Raw genomic sequence first — 13,201 nt, 5'->3', positions numbered from 1 at the left:
ACACTAACATTCCCAGATAATTCTGCCCTTGGACTTTGTTTCAATCAGTGCTAGAACAAACTATCTAACTTTCTCTTCTCATTATGGTTGCATTTAACCACATTCAGACATCCCAACCACAGGCTTCAAGAAGGATAAGCAAAACTCATTAGGCACCTTCTTCTGTTCCATCTTATGGAACTGAAATACAAAAGAGGTATGTTTCTAGCCCCACTCCTGCTCCTCTACATCCAGGGAATCTATGGGAAGTATTCTTCTCCCCTCTATCCTCTCAAATTCCTGGAAATTAATTATTCCCTGATACTGTGATGAACTAGTGACTGTTATACTAGTCAAGTTTATGAAATGGACTTCAAAGATAGTTTTGAAGAACAAAGGCATGATATGAGCTCCACTGCTTAGTTTGCGGATGACCATCCAGAGAGAATCACTGGAAAAATGAGGAGGAACAAGATATATGCAGTCATATGGGATGGGAATGGGAATGAATAAAGGCAGACAGTATGAAATATGTACATGTGTATATATGTATATGTCTGTGTGTGTATATATATGTATACGTTGAGATGTATAGGTATGTATATTTGCGTGTGTGGACGTGTATGTATATACATGTGTATGTGGGTGGGTTGGGCCATTCTTTCATCTGTTTCCTTGCACTACCTCGCTAACGCGGGAGACAGTGACAAAGCAAAATAAATAAATATAAATAAATAAATCTTGATATGATATGCCATACATTTGATTTATGCTTTCAAACAAAAAATCCCAGAAATAAGGGTGAAATAATACCATTCAAGTATCCACAGTGTATTAAGTGAGGCAACTAAGAAAGGGCAGGAATTAAGTGCTGGTAAATCTCTGCTCTTGTATAACAGATTTCTACAGAGGAGGAAGCAAAACACGGATATCCCTCAAAGGATCAGCATGACATGACTGAATATACATGGCTGTAACTTAAAAGAAAAGAAAGTAAATGTAGATGATATAGTATTAAGGTTGATGAAGGAAACTTGGAAGTTGTGGATCCGAGTGAAACAAAGATGAAGGGTAAGGGGGATAGTGGTTGAGGAAATTCAGGTTAATGAGATAAAGAAAGGATGGCTCTCCTGATGATGAATGATATGTGGGACTGTGCTAAAGAGTGAAAGAAAGCAACTTCAAGACTGATGTGGGTTAGACTGAAAGCTGACCACAAGCAGAGGGTGACTATTAGAGCACATGCTCCAGGCTGAGAGAGGATTGAAGCTGAAAGGATAGTATCTTGAATGGAGCTGAGCAAATGATTTTGCAGTTCTGATATACGTAACTAAATCCTGGACTAGGATATGTGAATGTAAGGGTGGATGATATGGCAATTAAGGATATCATTAGGGAGGCATGGCATCCCTGGTGTAAATAAACATGGGAAAAAGTTTGATGGGTTGTGTAGTGAAAGAAGAATGGTCACAGTGAATACCTGGTATAAGGAAAGAAGCATTCATAAACATACAAGGGTGAAGGGGATTTGGGTCAATGGCCATTAAAATTTGGATTCTATGCTAACTAATAAGGATGCAAGAAAAGTTGACAGAAATGAATCTGCAGAGAACAGGAGTACGAGTTGGGTTAAGAAAACGACAAACTTGTAAAAGAAATTATGAAAGTTAACATGCTTGCAAAAGTCACCTCTGTGTAGAGATGAAATTGGAGATTCAGTGAAAAAAGGCACTGAGTAATTGAATCTTGGGGAGTGGAAGAAGATTGGATGATATTTATGAGAGAAGAGGTTCAGTGTGCAGGTGAAGTATGTGGAAAGTGAAAGGTGGGTTGTGGTCATATGAGAAAGGGTTGTGAAAGAAAATGAAATCAATTTGCGAATGAAAGAGAAAAGAGACGTATATGGATGTCAAATGCAAGAAAAAGGATGAAAGTGACTGGAAGAAGCACAAAAGAAAGCAATAGGTCAAGAAAGTTATGAGTGCTTAGAAAGAAGAATGATAAGATATGGGACAAGAGAGCATTGATGGGTTTCAGAAAATAAGAAAAAGTTCAGGAAGGAAGTTTAAAGAGTGACAAGAACACAGTGGAAAGACACAAAAGTGTGAAAAAGTGGAGTGAGAACTATTTTTGTCCCCAAAATATATTTCCAATCTGTTGTCCATGAAAAACAGTCATAACTTTATAGTGAATGAATGCCTTTCTTTATGGCTCAACTGGGTTCTCTTTACAAAACATACCTATATAACTGACCACTGTAGCTACCATAAGTTTTCCCAGGGTAAAATAAATATTTTTGGACTAATAGGGGTTTGACTGGAACTAACCTGACTATTACACTAAGCTGAATATTACATGAAGTAGTGACGAGGATAAAACTGCATGACAGTGTGGACAACTTATGGAAGTTAATGAAAACTGGAAAAAGGGTGTCTACGAAGATCATCAGCCAGCGATGTTGAGAGATTTCTACAGCTGGAATGCTACAAACAGAAACAATGTCTCTAATTGGTCAAGTACATAAATTTGATCGAACATTGAATCCTGGACCGAGTACAAGGAGCATCTGCAACATAACTTCTTGGCCAATGATACAAATGATGCAGTCGAGAAGAAAAATATGTCTTGATAGCAATGGTAGGACCAATGACATGCAAGTTTTTGAAAAATTTGTGGAAGCCTAAACATCCTGGAGAACTGAAAGTCCATAAAAGAATCCCATGAACAGGAGAGAGTTCTCCTCAGTATATGACTGCCTTGAAGGAACTAAGAGAGCACTGCAATTTCAGCTCTTTGATGACAGACCTGCAAATATCAAATGTTGCACAACTAGTTGATTGTAGGTATTAACAATGAACAGATTCAAGCAAAATTAATGGCACTAGAGCCCCAGACTGTTGAGATTCTGTTGTGCAAGAAAATCTATGATTTGGCAGTGGTAATAGAGGCAACACAGAAGGATGTGTCAAACATGAAACAGCTATCATCCCTGCTTGCAGTGACACAAGGCATACCCTGTTGCAAATGAAGGGGAGTTCATCATCCAGACAGCTGTTGGGCCAGAGAAAAGAGGTGCTACAACTGCCAGCAAGTAGGCCATTTCCCCCGAAAATGTCAGCAGTCTCGCAACAGTACCGGACCAAAACACACCCATGAGAGCACCTTCACCAAGAGGATGGAGAACAGTGCCAAGAAGGGGAGCAGGACCACTAAGAGGGAGAAGAGGACCACCAAGAGGAGATAGAATATATCGTGGAAAATGCAGATGAACAAGAATGAGAATTAGAAAATATTATGGTAGTGGAAACAAAAGTGAGGTACAAATGGATTGTGTTCAACCATTTATGTGTAAATATTGAAGGGCAAGTGGCAAATTTGGAGATAGACACTGGTGCAAGTTATACCATAATTAATGTATATGTTTGAGAGTCTGTGTGACAAGGTACCCACATTACAAGAGAATCTAATGGAAGATGTGATATTGAAGTCATACACAGAAGGATTGAGAGTTAAAGGTATTGAGAAAGCTCATGTCACACAACATGGTCTAGTATGAGAGTTACTGGTTGTAATAATAGAAGGTAATGGACAAAATCTGCTGGGTAGGAACTGGTTATGCAAACTTCAGATTGACTGGAAGAAATCAAAATTTAATGTACACGAACAGTTGGATAGCAATGAAAAGTTTGTGAAGTGTTCAAAAATGAAGTAGGCTGGTGCATTTGAATAAGTTTTGGGCACATACACTGGAAGGAAGGTTAAAATCTATGTAGATGCTAGTGCAGTCCAAATTTTTGAAAGCTCACCCACTGCCTTTTTCTTTGAGAGAGGCCACAGACAGAATTGGACAGGCTAAAGGCAAATGAACACTCACACTGATGGAAAGCTCAGAATGGGCCACTCCAATAGTGGTTGTGTTCAAGCCATCCTCAAGTTAGAATTTGTGAGTACTTTAAAGTGATGTTAAACACGGTGGTTGAAAATGGCATTTTTTCAGTTTAAAAAGTAAATGACGTTTTGACCAGTTTGGTAGGAGGTGAGTCAGTCTTAAAATTTGACTTGAGTATCAATCATCAAGAGATGTTATTGGATGAAGATTCAAAGAAGTATTGTGATACACACACACTGAGGGTTTCTCAGGAACAACAGATTACCATGTGGGAACAAGAGTGCACCTGGGATTTTTCAATGTACAATTGAGTAATTCCACACACTTGTACATTTTGGATGATATTTTGATCACTGGAAGCTGACGCAGAACAGAGAGCATACTTGATCAAGGTGGTAGATACTGAATGAAAAAGTTTGACGCTGTATTTTGACAAATGTGAGTATTTCCAAAAGTGTGAGTTATTTGGGACACAAAATTGATAAACAGGAAATTCATGTATCGAAAGTAAAGTAAAAGCAATTGTGGATGCACCTAGACCAACAGATGTGCAAACACTGCAATCATTCTTTGGAGGTATAAATTTTTAGAGTAAATTTCTCAGGAACCTCTCTTCAGTGCTTGTGCCATTGTGTATGCTGTAAAGGAAAGGGGTGGGATGGCAGTGTTGGCAATCACAAGAAGCTGCACTTAAGAACGCAATGCAGATTCTATCATCTGGAGAGGTTTTGGTACAATATGATTCAGATAGGCCTCTTGTTTTGTCATATGATGCATCACCATACAGTGTAGGGACTGCTCTAGCACATTAAAATGAAGATAGACCAGAACAACCTATAGCTTTTGCTTCATGCACACTGCTTGATGCAGAGAAAAATTATGCATAAATTGACATGGAGTTTCTGGCAATAGTATTTGATGCGAGCCATTTTCATACCACAAGCCTATAGTTTCACTTTTACATGAAAACAGGGTAATGGCTAGTATGGCTAGTGTGAGAACAAAATGTTGGGTCTTCTCACTTACTGCTCATGATTACCAGTCGAAATTTAGGAACGATCGTGACCATGCATATGCTGACCTATTAAGTAGGTCACCATTGGCAGAGAAACCAGCATCAGAACCACTCCCCACAGATACCACATTGTTGTCAGTGCAGCTAAACACATCAGGATATGGTTGGTCAAAAGATGCTAAGGTTCCAGAGTTTAAGTCATTCTATGGGCATAAAGATGAACTCAGTATAGACGAAGGTTGCATAATGTGGGGAACAGGGTAGTGGTTCCTCCAGCAAGAGAGCAAAGTGTATTGACAGAACTACAAGAGGCTCATTCGGGTATCTCCAAGACAAAGAGGATTCCTAGATCAAGTTTGGTGGCCAAATTTAGATAGGTATATTGGAGATGGTAAAATTTTGTAACTTGACAAATGAATAGAACATAAACCCTGTATTGCATCCCTTCATGTGTGGCCATACCATGATAAGCCACGAGAGAGTTCATGTAGATTTCGCAGGAACGTTTATGGGGCATATGTATTTAGTCCTCAATGATGCCTATTCAAAATGTTTAGAGGTAAGAATTATGAATAGTATGTCAGTACTCGCAACCAATGCTGAAATAAGAGATATTTTTACCACACATGGGCTACCCTTAATGTTAGTTAGTAATAATGGGAGCCAGTCTACAGTAATGAATTCAACCAATTCATACAGAAAAATGGAATTAACCATGTTACTTGTGCTCCTTTTCACCCTAGCTCTAATGAGAGAAGCAGACATCAAAACAAGGTTGTCTAGGTTCTTATTCAGATCCATATGTTTACCAAAGTCTGTAACTGGAAGTACCCCTACTGAGACTTTACTTAAAAACGGGGCAAAAAGGAAATGGAAGAATTAAAGAAACATCATGATAAAGGCAGATTTAAATGAAGTGTTTGTGGATCATTGTAGTGGTAGGGGAACTCGTTGGGTACTAGTTGTAATGGAAGTACCTGGACCCCTGTCATGTAAGACAGAACTGTGTGATAATAAGAGTTCTCAGGAGACATATTGATCAACTGAGATTCAAGAGTATAAAGGGATGTAATCATACAGGAGCAGGGTGAAGATGGTACGAGTGACACACAGCTGGCTACAGGACAAACGAGTTCCAGGCAAGTTGTGATTTGGGAACCTGATAAAACACTTGAAAATCAAAGAGAAGATAACGTCAGTTTTTCCAAGCCAAATGGAGTCTAGCACATGCAGGGAGAGACCTAGAGGAAGTTCATCCAGTATGGTTCCTCTAGGAAACCCAGTGAAAATTAAAACGGGATTTGTTAGTCATAAATAAACCTGTGAGACTAGATTTATAAAGTATTACAATAAGAGAACATGTTATTTTACTGTACTTATGTATAGTTTGAAGGATGCGTATTTTGTTTCGTCATAATTTTCTGTATTTCTGTAATAACAGCAAGGATTAGTAAATTCCTTGATAATGAACAAAGTACAAATGTCAGTGTACACTTTATTTCATAGATACTATAAACTTCAAATTTAAGGGGGGGAGGTCAAAACTTTATTTGGAATGAATGCTTTTCTTTTTGGTTCGGCTGGGTTCTGTTTACAAAATACGATTATAACCGAGCGCAGTAGTTAACATAAGCCTTCCCAAAGTAAAGGAATTATTTTTGGACTATTAAGTGTTTGATCGGAGCTACCCTGACCTATATACTATCATAAATATTACAAATACCCTAATATGAAACGTATCAGTGAGAAAACCCACTTTGATTTAAGTTATACCGACTAGCAACATTTTCCACAAAAGCTTAATATGTTAATCATGGACTTCCTGTACGTAGGCGTACCTTTAAGAATTCATTTTGCATATCTGAAGACATCACACCCAACTCTTCAGGAAAGCAAAAGACAAATTAACTTAATTCATAAGGGCAGACCTGCTACCCTGCTACCGTACTTCTAATGCAAAGGCACCACCTTAATTTTATACCTACACATAAGCGAAAATCAACCATGTACTGTCCTAACATGTTAAATTCATTTACACTTTTTTTGCTACTCTAGTTGTTTGCCATTACACACCGTCCACTTACCTTTCCCAAAGTACATTTTGCTTGTTCTTCCCGAAGGCCTTGCCAAGAGGGCCCTGGATCCATTATGGCTTGATGTCTGAAAAGAAAAGATGTACGCACTTTAGAGACTAATGCAACGTAACCAGACTTCCGTAGACAATCTATGGATCATAAGCCACTTCCACCTCCGGTTTGGAGGAAATTTATGCAATGTCTTACAAACCACTGCATGTTAGGCTAACCTGTATTACGCTGGTCTTGTTTTGAAGGAGCGTCAGACGATATGTCGGCACCCGTCAGAGGCGGTAAGGTCTCGGGTGGACGACAAGCTTCCTCCCTCATGCCTCACTAACCGTCTTAATGTATGCAGTTGTTGAGTAAATTATTACGTCAACAGCGTCTCGGTTTCACCATTACTACCTCATGGGTATCCCTCATGAGGACTATATGAGATGGAATCCTTTACATGTCATACAAAACCACCTTATAATTTACGCTTACGTCAGTGTAAAAGTTACCGTAGATGGGATACAAAATTTATTTGATACAATGTTTGATGGACAATGATAAAGTAAATACTGGATTTTTTGTGCACTGTATATGTAGAGTGGATATTTTATATCACATCCCTTCACACAAACTTTTTCAGCGTTCAAGTAAAATCTACAGATGCAATAATTAGTTGTACATCTAGATGAGTGGTTAACACAAGACTAGAACGATTACCAGCATAAAAATTACATTTAGAAATTACTGAAAAGCAAGGTTATATATAATAGGTCTTTAACATGAAAACAATAGATATAAGAAGAAAAGGAAGGGTGGGTATGCAGCATTTAAAGACTTGCAAGTCCGTGTTTTGAAAGGTTAACAATATTCTATTTGAAGCAGAGTACCACAACATGAGATCTCACGAAAGTACATCAGGATTCAGCTTGCACACTTATATTTTGGTGGGAGAGCAACATAATTTACCCTTTGCGAACGACCAAATTGTCCATTGTCGATGCTTATAAAACAAGTTGTCCTCAGCCAATCACCAACCATTAACATGCTGACGTCACTGACACCCCCCCCCAGAAAAACTAATTAGAACTCATATTTCACAAATAATGGACACCAAACCAAGGCAGCTACTGAAGGTTAAGGAAAAAAGTTTTTAATGAAAGGAGAGGCAAGGTAGGTGAACAAAAATCAGAAAAAAAAAATGATTACAGGATTCCACTTCAGGGTGAAAACGTTTCTCAGCTTTCAAAAACCCACATTTCTCTTCTTGCAGTTTATCCTGAAAGCGTAAGAGCATACCTGCATGAAGGAGGAAGGTTAGAGGATTTTTTTTTATAAGGACTAAACCCAAGGCAAAGCTAACTTTATAAATTAACATGAGGAATTCGGGAAACCGATTCTCAAGAACGAATCCCAGAGCGAATCAGGGTGACTCCATATTCTATTCTAGGCTATCATTTATAGAAGGAGGAAGAATGCCAAATATATCCATTAGCAAGATCTCTTTCAGCAGAAAGTTCTACGAAAGTCAAGGAATGGGCAATCTTCCAACATAAAGCTTAAGACAAGCCAATGAAGGTATTCAAATCCACGAAACAAAAGTAAAAAACTTACGGAACTTCATTTCATCCTCGACACAGGACCTACTAACTTCTTGGTACTGATTCAATAGTATAAGTGACATCAAGGAAGAACAATGGATCATTAACTACTCATATAATCTCGCCAAGAAGGATTAAAGACCGGGATATATAAAAGTTTATCTCAGTCCTCTTGATCCTGTCCAATGTTTTCTATGAGTCAACAGCATTGGGGAAGAGGTTCTCTTACAAAAGTTCCAAGTGGTTGAAAAAGGCTGCTTCTAAATTTGATAAATGCTTAGCCAAAACTAGCTTTTGTTATTGGAAACCCATCAAAAGACAGTAGAAAACATGATCCATTGTCTGGACGCAGAATGAAAAAAAAAATCTTTCCAGAACCCAAAGGCTGTATGGATAAGCATTCTGCTGTACTGACAAACAAAATAAGTACTTGATGTAACAGGTTTACACTATTATGATTCTCCTGTTTGGACCGCTGGAAAGGTGTCCTTGAAGAAGGACTGGAGAACTAAATCTCAGTCCACGCCTGAGACAATACTGCTACTAATTATGTTCTGGAGATAAATGATGATAATAGCTCTAAACAGAAAGCTCAAGTTACTACCGAGAAAGAAGATTTTTCTAGGAAGGCAACAGCTACGGCACTTTTCAAGTACGACTTCGGCTGGCGGATCATAAACATATTCCGAACGCCATTTATATTAATGATTTTTCTTTTTTTGGACCGGTTCTCGGTCAATCTTCAGCAAACTTTAAAACTGGGACAGAGAGAGAGGTGGGGGAAGGGGGTCATTCAGGGATGAACAGAGAAGGGTGAATGTTAATCTGTGATTGCCAGGGATCTTAACCTGGGACGGCCAGCGCGGGATGTAACCCTGGGACTGCCAGTGAAGGTTAATCTGGGACGGCAATTTCCATTCCATCACCTGAAATGTCCCCTATTAGTTCTCATTACATCCATACATTCCTTCCATGCTCTTCCTTACTCTTTCTGCTGTACTGCTATATACATTCTAAACTATTAAAAGCCTAAGTTTTAAACTGGCTTACCATCCGCCATGTTCTCAGTATCTTAGATCCCATGCCTTTTTCAAATGACCACACCGCATCGCAAAGCCTTCTCATTCTAATTCCCTCTCTGCTAATTACTACTATTTTTCGCCTATTTTGAAAAGTACGCACTTGAATTTCATATCTGTACGACAGGATTTGGACGCCTGCTTCTTAAGACAAGCATCTAACACACTCCATGCTTATCTTTTTCGTTCACCAAAAAAATTCAGCAAAACCCAACTTCCTCTCCCTTCCAAAACTTTCGCTTCACAACGATCCTTACATGCAACTGTCGTACTAGTAATATACTTCCTTGGTCGTTGGCTGCCTACCAACTACTACCATTATAAATGTGTCCGTGCTTGTGTTGATTAGGTGCAATGATGTTAATATATATAAAAATGGCACAATACTGAAAAAATGAAGTACAATAGGTTTGGCAACTATCAGGAGTGAAACAAAACTTACCTCCAATACGTTCAGCAAAATTCTTTACTTCATGGCTTTCCTGTAACATCAGCTAACTCTATGACTTTGAACCAGTGTCACTGTCAAAGACATTACTAGGCACAAAAAGTCCCAAAAGTTACTGAAAATATGAATACATTTGAAACGCAATTTCACTGGTGTTACATACTACACTGTCCAGGTGCAATACGTCAATCTACACAAATGCTCTTTTACAAGAAATATCATACTTTTGTTTTTTCTCCTTTACCCGTATTTACTTAGTAAGATTTTGTTGATAATCTGCAGATCAAACAAATATGACAAGGTTCAAACTTAATTCTCCACTCCATTTAAAATTAGCGTGAAACATTTCCTTGACACAAATTTCACTTCTCACGAATACTATGAAAACAAAATGGAAAACATGATATAGTTGTTTTTATAGCTTTTACACTGGCATGATTACAAAATGTACTTCATAAATCTTTCCCAAAAACCTTTCCTTACAGGTAGCATGAAATAAAGAAAAAAAAAAAACTACGACGGACGCCATACTATCTCCTGGGCCGTCAGCAGTTGAGTACATTGGCTCAGGTGTCATGGCCTTTCCTCGTCGGTTACAATGTGGGCAAGTGGAGGAACGGTCATCAACCGCTCCCCTTGGCTTGGGCTGACACTCGACAATACCAACAGTGGCTGGTACGCTGTTACCGAAGGAATTTGTTTCAACGTGACGGGTGCCACTGTTCCACTTTTGATTCTGTTCTTTCGTTCAACTAGCGAAAGAGGACCACTTCACTCGCCGTCCGGACCTTCGGACTATTTATTAGCTTTTAATATCTTTACAGACTTTTTATTCTTGTGATACAGCAAGATTACAGTCAATGACCTTTTCGTCCATTAAAAGGTCTTATTTCTTGTCATTTATTTTCTAAATTTAACATTTTTCAGTAAAAATTACCTACAAATCTTTGGCATTTTTTTTGGTATTACTACTTCTACTATCACTACTACTACTACTACTATTATCGTTGATAATGATAATAATAATAATAATAATAATAATAATAATAATAATAATAATAATAATAATAATAATAATAAATGATAGGGGAAAAGGAATACTTTCCACGTATTCCCTGTGTCGTAGGCGACTAAAAGGGGTGGGAGTCGGGGGCTGGAAATCCTCCCCTCCAGTTTCCACTTTTCTAAAAGAAGGAACAGAGAAAGGGGCAAAGTGAGAATATTCCTTCAATGGCTCAGTCCTCTGTTCTTGAAGCTACATCTTTAACGCGGGAAATGGCGAATATAATAATAATAATAATAATAATAATGATAATAATAATAATAATAATAATAATAATAATAATAATAATAATAATAATAATATAATTTGATTTGATGACTAACAAAATCAGCATCTCACGTTGATGAGCAACAGCCATTATCGTACGTTACCCTGACAAAAAAAGGAAATACTTTTGTATTAGCGATAACAGTAGCAACGAAGAAATCGAAAATAATTTTACCATAATAACAAATATGACATAAATAAATAGATGACAGTGTTACATGAGACTGAGAAATTCTAATTTTCATCGTGGTATCTATGCCTCCATCACTAGACAGCTACGAACAACGAACGGCTATGTATTCACAGTTCTAAGGGAACCAAAAATCCGGTATTGACAGAGCTGATGTCAAAGTTCTCATGGCAACTGTACGTTTGAAAAGCAGGCAGCTTGCCGTCAGTCCCCAAGCTAACTGTTGCCAGTTGGCAGTACAAGTAAAGTAGGCAGCGTTCTAAGCTATTTCTTCTGTTTAGATTGCTTTCTCTCCGTACCGTTCGTTAGGCATACAACGCTCGAGTTTTTGGACTGATACTCTGAACCCCTGACTTCAGAGCATAAAGTACTTGCACAATTGATTTCTTCACTGCAAGTTAATGGACAGGAAATGTTAATAACCCCGGTTATCTAGAGGGTTAGTGATGGTAGTGCAGTTAGCTACGGTGGCTGTAAAATTCTCTCTCCTAGCCCAGCTTGTTTGCGTGTCGCGAGTTTTATAGTCCTGTTGCTCCTCTTGTCTGTGTGTGTGTGTGTGTGTGTTCACGAGGTCAAGCATAGGTCAGTCTCTTGTCAGCACAGCTCATCCTTAAGATGACATCTACCGGCAATGTGTGTTCTCGGGGTGCCAATACGGCCGCAAGTTGGATGTTTTCTCAGTGCCGTAGGTCGGATGTGTTTACACGAGGACAGACGACCGGAGGCTTGATTGCCCCACGACTGGGTTCTCTCTCTCTCTCTCTCTCTCTCTCTCTCTCTCTCTCTCTCTCTCTCTATCTATCTATCTATCTATCTATCTATATATATATATATATATATATAGTTTATATATATATATATATATATAGTTTATATATATATATATATATATAGTTTATATATATATATATATATATATATATATATATATATATATATATATATATAAAATTTAACACAAGAAAATGTAATTCCACTCAGTCTTTTTTTAAGCTATCACATTAGCCTTCTGGTGTCCCCGTTACCGCTGTTGTTTATGCAGTTTATTTCTGGTGTTTTTCTCAAAGTATACCAGAATTCATGAAATATTTGTCTAAACGACTTTTGAAGGTATTTATAGCTTTAGCATTCACCACGTCTGACGGTAACTTATTCCAGTGCTCAACACACCTACAGGAAAAGCAACTTTTTCCCCACGTCTTTTCATAGGGTGCCATTACGGGCACAATCGCGCACGCATGTTTGTGTGTGTGTGTGTGTGTGTGTGTGTGTTATTGAGGTGCCATAACCGCTTGTGTGTGACACTGTGCGGGATTCTTCAGATAGATGTGCTTGTAAAATGTGTAAGGGAAGCTACTTAAACGATCTGTTTTTGGCTTATGCTAATAGATGTATTTCGCTTGATTATAAAGGGATTCGTAGATTCAACACACACACCGCTTTCCATCCTAGTGCAATAGACGAAATTAAGTGTATATAATCGTTAAACGTAAAAGAATCATCGTGACTATAAACCCGTTCATTTGCACCAGAAGGAACCCACCTTACCTAGCTTCGGTAGCGCCAGACAGAACTGTCCATGTTAGTAACATACAGACATT

At 38.2% G+C, this 13,201-nt stretch overlaps 1 protein-coding gene across 5 annotated transcripts in view; it reads right to left on the bottom strand.

Moving 5' to 3' along the window:
• LOC139764113 (uncharacterized) overlaps nt 1–8,687 on the bottom strand; it is a 50,692-nt gene extending 42,005 nt beyond the window's left edge. For 2 of the 5 annotated variants that reach the window (XM_071690608.1, XM_071690610.1), the window contains exons 1-2: nt 8,567–8,687; nt 6,968–7,043 (exon numbers count right to left, since the gene is read on the bottom strand). In XM_071690608.1, coding sequence (XP_071546709.1) covers nt 6,968–7,030 — 63 coding nt within the window. In that variant the 5' untranslated portion in view covers nt 7,031–7,043; nt 8,567–8,687. Of the gene's footprint in view, nt 1–6,967; nt 7,044–7,188; nt 7,935–8,566 lie in introns of those variants that run through there. The other 3 variants (XM_071690607.1, XM_071690609.1, XM_071690611.1) reach the window with 2 other exon arrangements.
• Between the last annotated feature and the right edge of the window lie 4,514 nt (nt 8,688–13,201).

This window comes from Panulirus ornatus, chromosome 48 (assembly GCF_036320965.1).
Source record: "Panulirus ornatus isolate Po-2019 chromosome 48, ASM3632096v1, whole genome shotgun sequence".
NCBI lineage: Eukaryota > Metazoa > Arthropoda > Malacostraca > Decapoda > Palinuridae > Panulirus > Panulirus ornatus.
This window is presented reverse-complemented; position numbering and strand designations above follow the sequence as displayed.